Raw genomic sequence first — 19,652 nt, forward strand, 5'->3', positions numbered from 1 at the left:
AGAAGGTTCTGCAGGCTTTTGCTTTCAGGGTTTCTATTGCTGCTTTGAAGCTTCCTGATTGGCTGAGCTCCAGCCCCAGGTAGGTGTCGCTGTTGGTTTTCTCCAGTGTGGAGCCATTCAGTGTGAATTGTGGGGTGGTGGAGGCTTTATTGTGGCCCTTCTTCTGAAATACCATGACTTTGGTCTTCTTCTGGTTGATGGGTAGGGCCCCCCACAGTGGACTCCTCCTCTCCTAGTAGCATGTAGAGTTTTCTCTTCTCGTCTGCTGATGTGAAGTCTGGGATGCGGACTAGGTGCCTTTGGTAGTAGGCGGCCCTGACAGCTGAGTATTTTGTGCAGTGTTGCAGGAAGTGGGTCTCATCTTCTAGGGCCCCTTCGCGGCAGTGTTGGCACAGTCTGTTCTCCCGTGGCTTGTACATCTGCCTGTGCCGCCCCATATTCTTTTTCTTCATTCTTCAATGTACTGTTCTTTGCTTTTCTCTCTGACCCCTTTTATTTAGGCCTTGATCGTTGCCTGTCGGTGGTTTAGGTTTGGCGGTTGGCTGTCGTTTGGTCGTAGAGTGTAAGGATTTTTCAGGGCTCTGTGGCTTAGCCATGCTTGGTGGTGGTAGGAGTCCACTATGTCCCCTTCTACTTTGTTCAGGTAGGATGGCCAGAGGGTGCCTATGATGGATATGTCCCTGCTATAATGTCCTCTAGATCCACCACCATTTGATGATAAAGCAGGGAATGTGGTGCAGTGGCAATGATATACCAGGATGGCCAGTATGGAAGAATATAAGCCCCCTGTGCAATGGTGACAAGCAGTGCAGTTTGTTGGAGTAGAAGCTCAGTAACCTGTCCCTTGTAATAGTGAAGCTCTATAAGCCTACCCCATCCAATAGTGAAGGGGAGAAGCAGCTATGACATCCCAGAATGGGTGTCAGGTAAGCTCCATCTTATCAATAGTCTTAGTAGGAGGTTACTATGTTCCACATACGTCACTATAGAAATTATGGGACAAGAACAAATGTCAATCATAGCTATGGCGATATCCTATGATTGATAACGGAGGTCTATCAGATCAGAGAGGGAAGTGAAAGTGATTGCTCCATTGGTTAATACATTTGATTTCCATTGATGATTTTTGTGTGATTTTGTTGTCATCACATTAAACTTTGTACAGGTCAAGGTTCAAATAACACAAAACTGTAGCATAATATACAGCTGGACACATATATAGGAGGAAGAGGTTTCCCTGTCTGTACACACAGTAATGTAAAGGCAGCAGAATATATTGTAACAGACAAATTGTTGTATTGTAGCTAAGAAAACAATAATTCACCGGGCCCTACATAACATAAGTCATCCTGGTACTCCTGCTGTACCATTACTACAGTATACAGCGGTGCTTTAAATTTTGTGAACCCTTCAGGATTGTCTATTTTTTTGCAATTTTGGTCTGAAATTACATCAGATTTTCACATAAATACTAAAAGTATATGTAATGTCCCGGTACTGCTAGTCCAATTCCCTCTAATAATCCTTGCAGACCGAGATAGCATGGACATTTTCATATAAGGTAAATATTTTCCTCCCCCTTCATTCCTTCTATATATTTCTATTCTTCCAGAGCCAGCACACAGGGGGTCTATTAATGCGCCATCTTGTGGATGTTTTTGTGAACTGCACCTGCCTATACTTTGCCATTGTAATTTGAGTTGTTACTGTAAAGGGAGTGTCCATTATGATTAGCTGACCTCCAGGACCAATCAGGCTCCCTTGACTGGCTTGGAGGGAGAGTTGAGTGACCACCCTCTCTAGAGGGGGTTGGGGACATTTTTGGCTGATTTCTTTTGTGTGGGGCTACAAGGCTAAGACATGAGACTGCTAGCAGACAGAGCACATGGAGCATGGATAATGGCTTCCCACTATCAGGGTACACCAAGCAGAGATGCCTTCTCCTCTGTCCTCAAGGCCCTTCTCAGAGAGTGTTTTCCTCTGAAGCTCTAATCTTACAAGCGCTGAAGTTGATGGACTTGTCTTATCCGTACATCTGGGACCTCACACGTATATCTCTATCCAAGTAATTCTTTGGGACAAATCTATAGTTAAGAAACCCATAGCTAGTCTGGCAGAAATTGAGGGTCTCCCGCTGCCGAATTGTATCTCCTCTTCTATATATGTGTACCCAGTTTGTTGAGGACTAACCCCCTGGATACAGGCCATCTTTACAAGTATATACAAGTTAACTGCCAAGCAACTACTATCCAAAGCATTCTGCCCCATCCTCTGCTAATTGGACACTACCTACAAAGATCGCTGTATTGCCCCATATGTACATTTGTATTATGTTGTCCTGCTAGTAAAAAGAAAAGCAACGATTACCCCCGAAGCCTGGTTGTCTGTTGTCATTGTCAGATATCACGTGGGGGAGGGTAATCGAGGACATCAAAAAGGAGATTTTGTGCACATTTGGGACCCAGGATTAATCCCCGGAAAGCCGGCCACATCGGATATTACCCGTGATACCAGCCCTGGCCTTCCTGAGTGTTGCATATATACTGTATATATGTGGGGAAGTTAGCTCAGTAGAAGCAGTGGTGCAGACCGAAAGAGTCAGAGACAGGGACACAAAATGTGCAGCAAACTGGTTTATTTAAAAAAGTGGCAAAATAAACAAACATTTACGTCGGGCACCAGAAAAACAAAAATAAAATACAGCCTTAACTTCAGGTGACAAGGAAAACAAAACCTGCTCGGCTGAGCACTAACAGATATTACTGTCTGTATGTGTAGCTTACTACCAGCTACATGACCAAAACAAAAATAAAACAGGGTCTCTCACCAGGCTCAGGGTCTCACCTCCTAGGTTCTGCAGAGGACCACAGGAACTGCAGCCCTTTTTTAACCCAGTAATGAGCCTCAGGACCCGCACATGGACTGCAGCTTATTCAAGATCTTCCCTGGACCACACGTATGTGAGGAATCTGGGGGAGATATACCATGACTTCAGCACTTTGCCTGTCACCTTCTCACTATATAGACAGCCTGTTTTACTTATTTATTTAGTCATATCTCAGCAATACATGTTGGGTTTGAAAAATTGCTGCAGGTTTGCGTCTCCTGCCCAGTTTTGGGAAGGAAACGGAAACCTGCAAAACGCAGACCTGGGGCGCAGATGTGAATGAGCCCTGACAAAACCATCTCTAAACAGTTTGGATTTGACCAGTGCACAGACAGATTATGTACAACGGAAGGAATTTCAAGACTATTATTTCCCTCCCTGGAACTGCTTGATCAACACAGATCATACAAAGAGTGAGGCGTATAATAGTCTGTGAGGTCTCAAAGGAATTCAAAGGAACCTTTAAACCATTAAAAAATTTCTACACATCACCAAGTGTTAATATCCATGAACCCACCATCAAGATAACACTAAACAAACATGGTATTGTGAAGGGCTAAAATATTTTTTGAAAATTATATATGACAAATTACATAGAGGTAGGGGCCAAGATTGTTCTATCTGTCTATCTCTTTCTTTGCCTCCCTGAGATGAGCAGTCTGGAGAAAGTTAGTCCAGTTACGTGCTGTGTATTGGTTGATACTATCTTACAAAGAACGGAGACAGTCAGGCTGGGAATGGGCATTGTACTGTTGGTGTTGTATACAAAAGATCAAAGAAGAAAGACCCCTCTTAGGTTATAAGATGTTAATGAATGGGCTACTTATCTGATTCCTTCAGGGCTGCACTTTTGTATCAATGTAGAGTGTGTAAACACAGAATTTCTATAGTCCATTACTAGAGATGAGCGAACACTGTTCGGATCAGCCGATCCAAACAGCACGCTCCCATAGAAATTAATGGAAGCACCTGTGACGCTGACTTTGCCGGCGGCCGGCCGGCGTCACAGGTGCTTCCATTCATTTATATGGGAGTGTGCTGTTCGGATCGGCTGATCCGAACAGTGTTCGCTCATCTCTATCCATTAAATGTTAGTTCCCAGACTGGCACCAAGCCTTGAGATACACATCTACAGTGATTGTGGGATGTTAGCCTAAATTCTTCTTTTTCCTGTGAGAAGGATCATGTTGGAATGTAACAGTTAGATGTAGATTACATTAGGCCTTAGCCAATAACCATGTGCCTGGTTTTATGTTATCACCCTACAACCAATCAGGTTAGGCCAACCATGTGATGTTATTAGAGCAATCCAACTTGTTTTTGTCTGTATAAAAACCACCTCTTTTGTACCAATAAAACAAAACTCATTTTTATACACTACTAGAGGGAGGACGCGGCTTCGCACGGGTATATTACATTTTATGTTTGTGTAGTGGCCCCATAAGAATTGTCCAGTTTTGCACTGGTGTATTTTGTATGTGGTTTGTGTGTATGTCCATAAGTGTCATGTGATTATGTGTATCTCATTTTGGATGTCAGTGAAAAACCTGTGATCAGTTGTTATGGATACCTGGAGTAAAGCTGTATCTAATCCTTCCCCGTGTAGTACTGTGTTTAGATGCAAGTATTCAATCCTTGTTGGTGTGGTACTTCGTGCATATGCACATATCTAATCCTCCCTGTGTGGTATTGTGTGAAGAGGCGCGTATCTAATACTCTGGCGTGTGGTACTGTGTGCAGATGCGCGTATCTAATCCTCCCCCATGTGGAACTGTGTGCTGAGACGTGTATCTAATTCTCTGGCATGTGGTACTGTGTGCAGAGGCCTGTATCTAATCCTCCAAAGTGTGGTACTGTGTTCAGATGCACGTATCTAATCCTCCCCTGTGTGGTATTATGTGAAGAGGTGCGTATCTAATCCTACGGCGTTTGGAACTGTGTGTAGACGCGCGTATCTAATCCTACAGCATGTGGTACTGTATGCGGACGTGTGTATCTAATCCTACGGCATGTACAACTGTGTGAAGATGCGTGTATTTATTCCTCTGGCGTGTGGATCTGTAAGCAGACGCACGTATCTAATCCTACGGAATGTGGTACTGTGTGCAGACCTGCTTATCTAATCCTCTGGTGTGTTGAACTGTGTGCAGATGCACATATCCAATCCTCTGGCATGTGGTATTGTGTGCAGACGCATGTATCCAATCCCCCGGTGTATGGTACTGTGTGCAGACGCGCGTATCTAATCCTCCGGCGTGTGAAACTGTGTGCAGATGCATGTATCTAATCCTCCCCTGTGTGGTATTGTGTGAAGAGGCACGTATTTAATCCTACGGCATGTGGAATTGTGTGTAGACGTGGGTATCTAATCCTACGGAACTTGGTACTGTGTGCAGACGCGCTTATCTAATACTCTGGCGTGTGGCACTGTGTGCAGACGCGCGTATTTAATCCTCCCCTGTGTGGTATTGTGTGAAGAGGCGCGTATCTAATCCTACAGCGTGTGGAACTGTGTGTAGACGCACGTATCTAATCCTACGGCATGTGGTACTGTGTGCAGACACGCGTATCTAATCCTACGGCATGTGGTACTGTGTGTAGATGCGCGTATCTAATCCTACGGCATGTGGTACTGTGTGCAGACGCGTGTATCGAATCCTATGGCGTGTACAACTGTGTTAAGACACGTGTATCTAATCCTCCCCTGTGTGGTATTGTGTGAAGAGGCGCGTATCTAATCCTACGACATATGGAACTGTGTGTAGACGCGCGTATCCAATTCCCCGGCATGTGGCACTGTGTGCAGACACGCGTATCTAATCCTACGACATATGGAACTGTGTGTAGACGCGCGTATCCAATTCCCCGGCATGTGGCACTGTGTGCAGACACGCGTATCTAATCCTACGGCATGTGGTACTGTGTGTAGACGCGCGTATCTAATCCTCCCCCGTGTGGTAATGTGTGCAGACGTGTGTATCTAATACTCCCCCGCGTGATACTGTGTGCTGAGACGCATATCTAATTCTCTGGCTTGTGGTACTGTGTGCAGAGGCATGTATCTAATCCTCCAAAGTGTGATACTGTGTGCACACATATGTATCTAATTCTCCCCTGTGTCGTATTGTGTGAAGAGGCGCGTATCTAATCCTTCGGCGTGTGGAACTATGTGTAGAGGCGCATATCTAATCCTACTGCATGTGGTACTGTGTGCAGACGCGTGTATCTAATCCTATGGCATGTACAACTGTGTGCAGATGCGCGTATCTAATCCTCTGGAGTGTAGAACTGTGTGTAGACGCGTGTATCTAATCCTACGGCATGTGGTACTCTGTGCAGACGTGTGTATCTAATCCTATGGCGTGTACAAATGTGTGCAGACGCGCGTATCTAATCCTCTGGAGTGTGGAACTGTGTGTAGACGCGCGTATCTAATCCTACAGCATGTTGTACTGTGTGCAGACATGTGTATATAATCCTACGGCATGTGGTACTGTGTGCAGACGCGTGTATCTAATTCTATGGTGTGTACAACTGTGTGAAGACACGTGTATTTAATCCTCCCCTGTGTGGTATTGTGTGAAGAGGCACGTATCTAATCCTACGGCGTGTGGAACTGTGTGTAGACGCGCGTATCCAATCCCCCGGCATGTGGTACTGTGTGCAGACGCGCGTATCTAATCCTACTGCATGTGGTACTGTGTGCAGAAACGTGTATCTAATCCTATGGCGTGTACAACTGTGTGCAGACGCGCGTATCTAATCCTCTGGAGTGTGGAACTGTGTGTAGACGCGTGTATCTAATCCTACGGAATGTGGTACTCTGTGCAGACGCATGTATCTAATCCTCTGGTTTGTGGGACTGTGTGCAGACGCATGTATCCAATCCCCCGGGGTGTGGTACTTTGTGCAGACGCGTGTATCTAATCCTTCGGCATGTGGAACTGTGTGCAGATGCACGTATCAAATCCTTTAGTGTGTGGAACTGTGTGCAGAACTGCGTATTTAATCCTCTGGTTTGTGGGACTGTGTGCAGACGCGTGTATCTAAACTTCTGGAGTGTGATACTGTTTGCTGATCTGTGTATCTAATCCTCTGGTGTGTGATACTGTGTGTTGATCTGTGTATCTAATCCTCTGATGCGTGTATCTCAGTCTGGATATCAGTGTTGTATTGTGCATGTGGAGTGACCGTGTGTATTGCAGTTGGAATATGAGTGAAAGACTTGCAGGTTTGTATTGGCTAAGGGGGGGGGGGGGCACTGTGTTTGGAATGCTGTATCTCAGCAACGGTACGTCCGAGTGAGTTGGAGTCTCGTCTTAAACCTTCCCGGACAGACAGACAGACAGACAGACAGAAATTCATTTTTATAATATAGGGAGATAAGCTGTGTGTATGTGACTTCTCCAGGCCATCAGGATGGGCGTGGCTTATCCAGGCCTGTTATTTTACAGACAACATAACTTAGGGGGTCTTGTGCCCCCAACAGTATAGATGGCAGGATTGTAAAAAGAAAACCAATGCTCTCCAAAAAGAACATTGCTACCTGAACAAGCCTATTGTAATTCCACAGTGCCCAGCAATCTGCAATGTGATCTGTCAATGTGCAAGCCCAGAATAATGAATATTGTGTCCCTCGTTGTCTCTGTGTTACGTAGCATCTGTATATGTTCTCCCCACCCCGTAAACATAGACTAAGTGAGAAATTAAAAAAGATCCCAGTCAGTTGGTGCAACCCGCAAAACATACCCTTCCCCCGGCGCCCAAGTAACGGAGCTCCAGTGCCTCCAAATAAGAGTGGAGTTCACTCCTCAGCCTGACTTTATAAAAAATTTGGGAAAATTTATTGAATGAATGAAAACTCTCTACTTATACTATGTAAGAACACTGATGTGTAATCAGAAGAGGTTTTTCACAGCTGCCTTTAGGGTAAGTTCACAGTGGGGGTTTTTGGTCAGGGTTTTGAGGCCGTATCCACCTCAATACCTTGACCAAAAAGACGGTTCCCATTGATATCAATGGGAGCTGCTCAGGTCTTTTTTCCGGGAGCCGTTTCTTCCAGCTTCCGGAAAAAAGAAGCGAGGTGCTCATTCCTCAGGCTGAGTCACCTCCCGATTCGGCCTGAAGAAACTCCCTCCTCCGGACTAGGCTCATTCATTGGACCTAATCCGGAGCGGAGTGCGAGGCTGGATGCCGGTGCAGTGCATTGGCTTTCAGTCACAGCTACCCGGTTTTTGGAACGGAACATGAACAATGGAGCATGTCATGTGCATTGAGTACACCTGGAATAACATAGGCTACTAGACCATGTCTGATGCATCTAGTTATATTTACATGGAAAACAATGGAATAAGATGGTCATGATGGACTTTGTAGAACAAAACATCAAAATGTGGTTTTAAAATTTCCCATCAATCGAATATTTTTTGTTTTAGATTTTTAAACGCCGTCATGAAGTCTCTGTTCCTCAAGCTATAAATCAGTGGGTTAAGCAATGGGGTCACCACCGTGTAGAGCATGGATAAGATCTTATCAAAAATTAGTAATTGTCCTCTTGTAGGAACCACATAAACCAAGATCAATGTTATATAAAAGATGGAGACCACAGACAAGTGTGAACTGCAGGTGAAGAAGGCTTTCTGTCTCCCACTGTCCGACTGGATCTTCAGGATGGTGACAATGATACACACATAGGAGATCACAATGATCATAAATGGGAAAATTGATGTAAACAATCCTAATATGAAAGTCTGGACCTGGAGTGTGAATGTATCTGAGCAGGAAAGCTTCACAATAGGTGTGAAATCACAGAAGAAGTGGTCAATGACGTTATCTCCACAGAACTGTAATCTGGATATCCCGACTTCATCAAGTAAACTAATAAAGCCTCCGACAATCCAGGTCAAAACAACGGTGTTCCGACAAAACGAGGCATTCATAATATTGTTGTAGTGGAGGGGGTTACAGATCGCCGTATAGCGGTCATAGGACATCACTGTCAGGAGAAGACACTCAGCACATTCACAAGTTCCAAAAAAATAAAATTGAGCAAGACAAGTGGTGAAGGACATGGTGGCCCCTTCATGAAGAACAAGACTAAGCGTATTGGGAATGATGTCCGTGGCCAGTAAGATGTCAGATAGTGAGAGCTGTGTGAGGAAAAAGTACATGGGAGAATGGAGATTTCTACTCAGATAGATTAACACAATGATCAGAATGTTTCCAACCATGATCAGACAGAACATGAGGAGCAGGAAGGAGAAGAGAAGATACTTGAGGTGGTGGAGACCTGGAAATCCAGTAAGATGTATAGTAGAGATGTTCATCATGTTCTGAACTTTAACAAAAAATAAATAATAATAATTATTATTAATAATAATAATAATAATAGTAGTAAAAATAATAATAATAATAATAATAATAATAATAATAATAATAATACCACCAATAATAGTAATCCGCTGGTCGGAGGTGTCCTGGTATTTAGCTCCACTGCTATCGGCTTTAGTGTGCTGGGGTATCGGGCAGTGATGATGGATCCTGCAGGTTCACCAGAGAAAAATGGAATTTCTTATGGAAATCAATGGGCTGTATAATGTGCATATGTGTTGGGTCTTCTAGATCAGGAGATGTTCTCTGGAGTTACTTTCTCTTCTGGTTATAAGCTGAGGTCTCTGTATACAGGTCACACACTCATATAAACCATTTACCTGGTTTTCTAAAGAAGAATGGGTTTGATTGAGAATTTGTATTTTACATATGAGGGCATTAAAGTCGGGATTCGTAAATCAACAATAAAGCCACAAATTAGCAGATACAGTGTGACTAGAGAAGCTATAAAGGAGGACACTGACTGCACACTAAGACCTGATACAATTACAACAAACACCGAAGATGATCCTTAAGCTCCACTTCATCTCCAAGTCCACTTTTGCACCCTTGGACATAACCCCACTTATTTTCCACAAACCATCCATAATTATGGTTGATTTTTTTTTTTTTTTCCAGAATATCAATTCATGGCTTTAGGCGCAAAAAAAGAAACCCAGTCCAATGCATAGATGGCTCTTACACATAGATGACTTACTGTGTTATCCCTTACAGGAGGGTAAGAATACAGGATCATAGAGTCTATTGACCTGGCGACACTTCCAACTTGCTCTAGTCCTTGGATGTAACTGCATGGAGCCTCACACCACTGCAGAGAATTGCACACCACTGCATAGAGCCTCACACCACTGCATAGTGCCTCACACCATTGCATAGCGTCACACACCACTGCATAACACCTCACACCACTACATAGAGCCTCATACCACTACATAGTGCCACACACCACTGCATAGAGCCTCACACCACTGCATAGAGCCTCACACCACTGCATAGAGCCTCACACCACTACATAGAGCCTCACACCACTGCATAGTGCCTCACACCATTGCATAGCATCACACACCACTGCATAACACCTCACACCACTACATAGAGCCTCATACCACTACATAGTGCCACACACCACTGCATAGAGCCTCACACCACTGCATAGAGCCTCACACCACTGAATAGTGCCACACACCACTGCATATAGCCTCAAACCACTGCATAGAGCCTCACACCACTGCATAGAGCCTCACACCACTGCATAGCCTCACACCACTGCATATAGCCTCAAACCACTGCATAGATCCTCACACCACTACATAGAGCCTCACACCACTGCATAGTGCCACACACCACTGCATATAGCCTCAAACCACTGCATAGAGCCTCACACCATTGCATAGCCTCACACCACTGCATAGAGCTTCACACCACTGCATAGAGGCTCACACCACTGCATATAGCCTCAAACTACTGCATAGAGCCTCACACCACTGCATAGCGCCTCACACCACTGCATAGCCTCACACCATTGTATATAGCCTCAAACTACTGCATAGAGCCTCACACCACTGCATATAGCCTCAAACTACTGCATAGAGCCTCGCACCACTGCATAGAGCCTCACACCACTGCATAGAGCCTCACACCACTGCATATAGCCTCAAACCACTGCATAGAGCCTCACACCACTGCATAGCACCTCACACCACTGCATAGCCTCACACCATTGCATAGCGCCACACACCACTGCATAGCCTCACACCATTGCATAGCGCCACACACCACTGCATAACACCTCACACCACTGCAAAACACCTCACACCACTGCAAAACACCTCACACCACTGCATAGTGCCTCACACCACTGCAAAACACCTCACACCACTGCATAGAGCCTCACACCACTGCATAGAGCCTCAAACTACTGCATAGAGCCTCACACCACTGCATAGCACCTCACACCATTGCATAGAGCCTCACACCACTGCATAGAGCCTCACACCACTGCATAGCGCCTCACACCACTGCATAGAGCCTCACACCACTGTATAGAACCATTCAGGCTCAACCATGCTTGCTTTAAGATTGTTCTTACAGAATAAAAAAAAAAAACACAGTGAGTAGGTGCAGAGAGCTCTGGAGCTGCATTTACAAAATGGAAATCTTTTCTTCTTATATTTAATATCATATTTGAGCTCAGGGGTATTTTCTGTTTTTAACATTTTTTAAGTACAATTTGTGAAATTAGACATTAGAAGAAGAATATCTGTAGTGTAGAATGAGCCTTGCACTGGAGTAAATGATGCAGAAAGCCGGCAGACATCTAATGTTTAAGGGAATGTCCTAATGCTATCTATATAAAATCCTTCATGTCATGTCAGTAAATGAGAAAAATAACACATGAGCCGTGTGACACGTAAAACCTCTCCAGTACCCACCATGTCAGTGAGAGACCCCGGCACACTGGTCTGGTCAGTAAGAGACCCCGGCACACTGGTCTGGTCACTGGGGAAGAAATAGTCTCGAGTTTAGGAAATATGAAAATAAATACAACACAGAGACCCTGCGTGTTCAGTGCGAGGCTCAGGACAAGGATCCGACCTGACTCTTTATACGCTGCAGAGTCTCCTGATATTACCCTTTAGGGACATTGAGATCTGCTTTTGTTTTTTGCTTTTTTTTTTTTTTCCCACAAATGAAATTAACTTTTTGTTACACTCTATTACTTCATATAGGTTTTATGATTGTGAATAATATCATTGAATACCAAATGGAAATACAGAAACTGAATTATTGGGTTAGAATAGAAATTCCTATTCATATTAACCCTTTTAAGGGTTTACGTTGAAGGCAAATTTTTGAATTCTTTTATGTAAATTTATTTGAGAAGACTTGAATATATATCACCTCTTAGAGATGAGCGAATATGCGCAATCGAATACTTCGGCTGCATAGCTCCCGGGGGCAGGGAAGGTGGGAGGGGCAGTAAAAATGTGAAGCCCCGGAAGTGTTTTTGCACCAGGAACTATGCGGCCAAGGTATTCGTTCATCTCTATCACTTATGGTTTGACATTTGAAGACATCTATATCATATGCTCTGTTTGTTAGTTTTTTGTTTTTGGTTTTTTTTTCCATCTATGAAATTAACCTTTTATAATTCCATAAATGTTTATGATTATGAATATTATCATTTAAAACAAAACAAAACAAACAGAAATACAGACACTGAATTATTACTTATTATTAGAGATGAGCGAACAGTGTTCTATCGAACTCATGTTCGATCGGATATTAGGCTGTTCGGCATGTTCGAATCGAATCGAACACCGCGTGGTAAAGTGCGCCATTACTTGATTCCCCTCCCACCTTCCCTGGCGCCTTTTTTGCTCCAATAACAGCGCAGGGTAGGTGGGACAGGAACTACGACACCGGTGACGTTGAAAAAAGTAGGAAAAACCCATTGGCTGCCGAAAACATGTGACCTCTGATTTAAAAGAACAGCGCCGCCCAGCTTCGCGTCATTCTGAGCTTGCAATTCACCGGGGACGGAGGTTTCCGTCCAGCTAGCTAGGGCTTAGATTCTGGGTAGGCAGGGACAGGCTAGGATAGGAAGGAGAAGACAACCAACAGCTCTTATAAGAGCTAAATTCCAGGGAGAAGCTTGTCAGTGTAACGTGGCACTGACGGGCTCAATCGCCGCAACCCAGCTTTCCCAGGATCCTGAATGGAATACACTGACAGTGTATTCCCGTATACCCTATATATACCCCCGATCCCCGTTCCAACGGTGTGCCCCCCCACCTTCACCCCAGAAACTAACTTCAATACACTGGAAGTCCCCTAATAATACAATTGGGGCTATATACACCCTCAATATTTGCTACTGGTATATACTGCCATTTTCTGACTGGGAATTCAAAGACTATATTGGGGTTACGTGCACCCACAATTTTTGCTACTGGTATATAGTGCCATTGTCTGACTGGGAATCCAAAGAATACATTGGGGTTACATATACCCACAATTTTTGCTACTGCCATATAGTGCCAGTTTCTGAGTGGAAATTGCCCAAATAATTTGGGGATACATTCACCCTACATCTCAGGCTCTTGCCATATTCACCCAGGTTGTCAGTGCTGCACCAGCTCATTCCCAGACAGCTCGGCCCGAAAAACCCATTACCTATATAGAGGATTTGTACAATGAAGACAACATGTTCTAAATCTAATCTGTCTGCACCTTCTCCAGAATTAAAATGAAGGCAGCTATTAACTTTCAAATAGCACTGCACAAAGAAAGATCTTATCAGCTTGTCTCATGACATGCTACTGAAAAGTGTCATTTGTGTATCTTAATGTAAATATAGTTGCATAAGCTTGTTGGGTTTTAGGCACTGCCAAGTTATTTATTACCACCCGCTCCCTTATAATGATGATGACGCCAAAGTCACTGTGGGTGTTCAGAGCTCACAGCTTTGGTTGACATTTGTCTTGCTCTCTGTCAGTACCAGCTGTCTTTTTGGATACCGTAAAGTTATGTTGACTTTATTAACAGCTATAGAAGCTTTAGCCAGGTTGTGACGGTGTGTAACCCTAACAACACTAAGTGGAATACACATTAATAGTCAGTCTATGTACGCTAAATGCATCACTGAAGTAATTTTTTTCCCTCTCCCCTAATATAAGAAAGGAACAGACATTAGACCTAGACCGGGGTTCGAGGCTTGTAAAAATCCAGTATTATTTGTTCTTCATGATGTGAAATATGTGTTGAAAAGCAACCCAAGATGAAGTCAGCCATGTGTGCCAGTGTGTTACTTGGCATGCCTTTGCTGGCCCCAACTGTAAGGGTCACTCTCCATTTCCTCCATTTTCCACTCCCTTTCACACCATCTGTGGTGAAGTAATGGGATGCACTGAAGTGCACTCTCTAGCCTCGTGTGGGACAGGGACATCAGATGCCACTCCAACCCCCTCGTCTTCCTCCGCCAGCCAACGGTGCGAAGATGAGAGGAGTGTGCTCTGAATGTTTTCTGCCTAGCAGAGGCTAGTTCTCACTTATGAAAATGGCCCCACTTTGACCTGTATATCAGGCACAATGGTGTAGGTTTCAAAGAAACATGGCACCAACAAGTTGAAAACGTGGGTCATGCGTGGACCGTGTTGGAGGCTGGCAAGCTCCAGATCTGCTACCAGGTTCCGTCCATTATCACAGGCGCGAATATGCCAGGCCCCAGGTGTAGCAGGGAAAAAAAACATTGCCATCTCAGCCAGGATGGCATCCCTGACCTCGGAGGCACTGTGCTGTCTGTCCCCCAAGCTGATCAGTTTCAGCACGGCCTGCTGACATCTCCCCATGCCAGTGTTACAGCATTTGCCGCTAGTAGCTGGGGTGGAGGTTGCAGTGTAGTAGGGTTTCAGTCTACTCCTGCCATGAATTTTGGCCTGGGAGAGGAGATAGGCCACCCCACTTTGCATCCGGGGACCAGACTCCACCACATTCACCCTGCCTGTCCTTAAAGATAAGCACTGCAGCATCCCTGACCACAGGCGCTTGTCCATGTGTCGGTGGTCAAGTGGACCTTGCAGCAAAGCGCAGAGCTCTGGGCCCGACTGATGTTATGGGACACATGCAGGCGCAAGGCAGGGACAGCACACCAAGAGAAGTAGTAACGGCTAGGCCCAGCATAGGGAGGTGCCCCAGCTGCCATCTGCTGACGGAAGGCCTGGGTATCCAGAAGCATAAACAAACACCAACATCTCCAGGGCCAGTAATTTATTGATGAGGCTGTTAAAGGCTTGGGCATGGGGGTGGGTTGTGTTGTACTTCTGCCTGCAATGAAAAGCTTGGGAAATGTGGAGTGACTGGGAAGAGGCGCATGATGGTGCAGGCCAAAAGGGCGCATGAGGGTGAACTCCCCAATGTGTCAGAGATAGGTGTGTAGGTGTCCTTGCATCATATACTTGCACCATATTTGGCTTTGGAAGTTAATTTTGTGCCAAAAAGTGGTTAAGACAGCGATCCCTCAGCTACTCCCGTTACACTGTCTAGTGAAATTACCATCTTTGGAAGTGGACCACCACTTGTAAGATCCCAAAGGAAGCAGGCAAGAGATGTGCAGTGCAGAAAAAAAGATGAGAAAATAAGTGTAGGCTGTAGAGCACAGAGGGATCGGAGAGGACAGAGCTGGTGTCGGCCAGGTATTCCCACAACATGCGCCTATACTTGTCCCTCCTGGTGACACTAGGCCCCTGAGTGGCAGTAATTTGTCCAGGGGGGGGGGGGGCATTAACGTGTTCCAGACCTAGGAATAAGTCTTCCAACAGGGTAGAGTTTTGCATGCCTTTGCTTCTACCCACTGTTTTTGCTGCTTAGCTTCCCTCCACATCTACACTGCTTTCGCCCCTAAACATCACCCCAGTTTATGCATCTGCTTCTACCCTGTTTTTTTGTTGAATTAGCTTCCCTCCACATCTACACTGCTTTTGCCCCTAAACATAACCCCAGTTTATGCCTTTGCTTCTACCCTGTTTTTTTTTTTGTTGAATTAGCTTCCCTCCACATCTACACTGCTTTAGCCCCTAAACATCACCCCAGTTTATGCCTTTGCTTCTACCTAGGTTTTTTGTTGATTTAGCTTCCCTCTACATCTACACTGCTTTAGCCCTAGACATCACCCCTGTCCATGTGGGGTCGGTGGCCTCGTCATCCACCAACTCCTCTTCCAACTGTCCCCTTACTGCAAACCGCACATGACCACAGCTTTCCCTGATGGCAACTGAGTCTCATTATCCTCACTGAGGTCCAGAAATGTCAGTGGCGGGTCCAAAACCCCAAAATTTAAAGGAAATGGCGGATGCTGCAGTATTTCTATCACCTGTTCCTGGTGCTCGGGCCTGGTCTGTGTTGTACCCTGCACCCTGCTTAACGCATCTGCCATATCCGAAGTTGTGCTGAGCGCATGCTAATGTTTCGTGTCCAGTGCAATGGATGGGATGGGATTTCACATAAGTCTGCCACCCATGGCCACTCATGGTTGAGCAACTGAGGGAGTTGACTTTGACGAACCCGAGGGTTTTGGAGTTGGAACTACATCAAAGGTCTGTGCTGCTCACACACTCTGCTCAACACATGATATGTTTAGTTCCAGCAGTGTGGAGACGTCGCACAACAGCCGTTGTTCCAGCAGGTACAGGCGTTGTAGGAGTGCATGGAGGCTAGCAGCGGCAACTATAGACTTTAAAAACTATCCGCACAAGCGCCACACTTTCACCAGTAGCTCAGGAACATTGAGGGACTTTTTTAAAAAGATTAGCAGCAATGAGTTAAAAACGTGGCCCAGGCATGGAATATGTTACAGGCTGCCAAGCTACAGAGCCGATCCCAGGTTACGGCCATTATCACACATGACAACATGCCTGGGCCCAGGTGCAGTGGCAAAAACCACATTGCCGTCTCATCGAGGATGGCATGACTCACTTTGTAGGCAGTGTGCTGTCTGGCCCCCAAGCTGATGAGCTTCAGCACGGCCCGCTGACGTCTCCCCACACCAGTGTTGCAGCGTTTCCAGCTCGTAGCTGGGGTCAATCTAACAGCGGAGGAGGAGGAGGGTGGTGTTTCAGCCCTCCTCCCAGGAATGTTGTGTGGGGAGACAAGTCAGGCCACCACATTTAGCGATGCAGTCCCCGCCTCAAGTACATTCAACCACTGTGCCAAGATTGAAAGGTAGCGTCCCTGTCCGCATGCACTTCTCCATGCGTAGCTGGTCAGGTGGAACTTTGTGCAAAGTGTTGAACTTAGGGACTAACAGAAATTACTATCTGTACGTGTGGATTACTACCAGCTACATGACCAAAACAAAAATAAAACAGGGTCTCTCACCAGGCTCAGGGTCTCACCTCCTAGGTTCTGCCCAGGACTACAGGAACTGCAGCCCTTTTTTAACCCAGTAATGAGCCTCAGGACCCGCACATGGACTGCAGCTTATTCAAAATCTGCCCTGGACCACACTGTATGTGAGGAATCTGGGGGAGATATACCATGACTTCAGCACTTTGCCTGTCACCTTCTCACTATAAGACAGCCTGTTTTACTTATTTATTTAGTCATATCTCAGCAACACATGTATATGGAAGTCTATCATGGCACAAACAAAGGAGATGTCTGAGGACCTCAGAAGAAGAGTTCTTACTGCACATCAGCTGGTAATGGTTATGCTGGGTTCAAACCAGCCCCCGATCTACGTTTTCAGGTTTCCGTCTTCTGCTAACATGGTATAGATGGCAGGATTGTAAAGGGAAAACCAATGCTCTCCAAAAAGAACATTGCAACCTGAACAAGCCTATTGTAATTCCACAGTGCCCACCAATCTGCAATGTGATCTGGCAATGTGCAAGCCCAGAATAATGAATATTGTGTCCCTCCATGTCTCTGTGTTACGTAGCATCTGTATATGTTCCCCCCACCCCATAAACATAGACTGAGTGAGAAATTAAGAGTCAGTTGGTGCAACCCACAAAACGTACCCTTCCCCCACCCCCCAAGTAACGGAGCTCCAGTGCCTCCAAATAAGAGTGGAGTTCACTCCTCAGCCTGACTTTATAAAAAATTTGGGAAAATTTATTGAATGAATGAAAACTCTCTACTTATATAATGTAAGAACACTGATGTGTAATCAGAAGAGGTTTTTCACAGCCGCCTTTAAGGTAAGTTCACAGTGGGGGTTTTTGGTCAGGGTTTTGAGGCCGTATCCACCTCAATACCTTGACCAGAAAGAGGGTTCCCATTGATATCAATGGGAGCTGCTCAGGTCTTTTTTCCGGGAGCCGTTTCTTCCAGCTCCCGGAAAAAAGAAGCGAGGTGCTCATTCCTCAGGCTGAGTCACCTCCCGATTCGGCCTGAAGAAGCTCCCTCCTCCGGACTAGGCTCATTCATTGGACCTAATCCGGAGCGGAGTGCGAGGCTGGATGCCGGTGCAGTGCATTGGCTTTCAGTCACAGCTACCCGGTTTTTGGAACGGAACATGAACAATGGAGCATGTCATGTGCATTGAGTACACCTGGAATAACATAGGCTACTAGACCATGTCTGATGCATCTAGTTATATTTACATGGAAAACAATGGAATAAGATGGTCATGATGGACTTTGTAGAACAAAACATCAAAATGTGGTTTTAAAATTTCCCATCAATCGAATATTTTTTGTTTTAGATTTTTAAACGCCGTCATGAAGTCTCTGTTCCTCAAGCTATAAATCAGTGGGTTAAGCAATGGGGTCACCACCGTGTAGAGCATGGATAAGATCTTATCAAAAATTAGTAATTGTCCTCTTGTAGGAACCACATAAACCAAGATCAATGTTATATAAAAGATGGAGACCACAGACAAGTGTGAACTGCAGGTGAAGAAGGCTTTCTGTCTCCCACTGTCCGACTGGATCTTCAGGATGGTGACAATGATACACACATAGGAGATCACAATGATCATAAATGGGAAAATTGATGTAAACAATCCTAATATGAAAGTCTGAATCTGGAGTGTGAATGTATCTGAGCAGGAAAGCTTCACAATAGGTGTGAAATCACAGAAGAAGTGGTCAATGACGTTATCTCCACAGAACTGTAATCTGGATATCCCGACTTCATCAAGTAAACTAATAAAGCCTCCGACAATCCAGGTCAAAACAACGGTGTTCCGACAAAACGAGGCATTCATAATATTGTTGTAGTGGAGGGGGTTACAGATCGCCGTATAGCGGTCATAGGACATCACTGTCAGGAGAAGACACTCAGCACATTCACAAGTTCCAAAAAAATAAAATTGAGCAAGACAAGTGGTGAAGGACATGGTGGCCCCTTCATGAAGAACAAGACTAAGCGTATTGGGAATGATGTCCGTGGCCAGTAAGATGTCAGATAGTGAGAGCTGTGTGAGGAAAAAGTACATGGGAGAATGGAGATTTCTACTCAGATAGATTAACACAATGATCAGAATGTTTCCAACCATGATCAGACAGAACATGAGGAGCAGGAAGGAGAAGAGAAGATACTTGAGGTGGTGGAGACCTGGAAATCCAGTAAGATGTATAGTAGAGATGTTCATCATGTTCTGAACTTTAACAAAAAATAAATAATAATAATTATTATTAATAATAATAATAATAATAGTAGTAAAAATAATAATAATAATAATAATAATAATAATAATAATAATAATAATAATAATAATAATAATAATAATAATAATAATACCACCAATAATAGTAATCCGCTGGTCGGAGGTGTCCTGGTATTTAGCTCCACTGCTATCGGCTTTAGTGTGCTGGGGTATCGGGCAGTGATGATGGATCCTGCAGGTTCACCAGAGAAAAATGGAATTTCT

The 19,652-nt window shown here is 44.8% G+C and overlaps 2 protein-coding genes and 1 long non-coding RNA gene across 3 annotated transcripts in view; 1 reads left to right on the top strand and 2 right to left on the bottom strand.

The window, feature by feature from the left end:
* Positions 1–19,652, top strand: part of LOC142202337 (uncharacterized) — a 652,408-nt gene that overhangs the window by 211,087 nt on the left and 421,669 nt on the right. The gene's annotated exons all lie outside the window — the stretch shown is intronic.
* Positions 8,299–9,216, bottom strand: LOC142202340 (olfactory receptor 6B3-like). The gene has a single exon (XM_075272417.1). The coding sequence runs from the start codon at positions 9,214–9,216 to the stop codon at positions 8,299–8,301; it is 918 nt and encodes a 305-aa protein (XP_075128518.1).
* On the bottom strand, positions 18,459–19,376 carry LOC142202351 (olfactory receptor 6B3-like). Its single transcript, XM_075272430.1, has one exon. The coding sequence runs from the start codon at positions 19,374–19,376 to the stop codon at positions 18,459–18,461; it is 918 nt and encodes a 305-aa protein (XP_075128531.1).

This window comes from Leptodactylus fuscus, chromosome 5 (genome assembly GCF_031893055.1).
Source record: "Leptodactylus fuscus isolate aLepFus1 chromosome 5, aLepFus1.hap2, whole genome shotgun sequence".
NCBI classification, from domain to species: Eukaryota; Metazoa; Chordata; class Amphibia; order Anura; family Leptodactylidae; genus Leptodactylus; species Leptodactylus fuscus.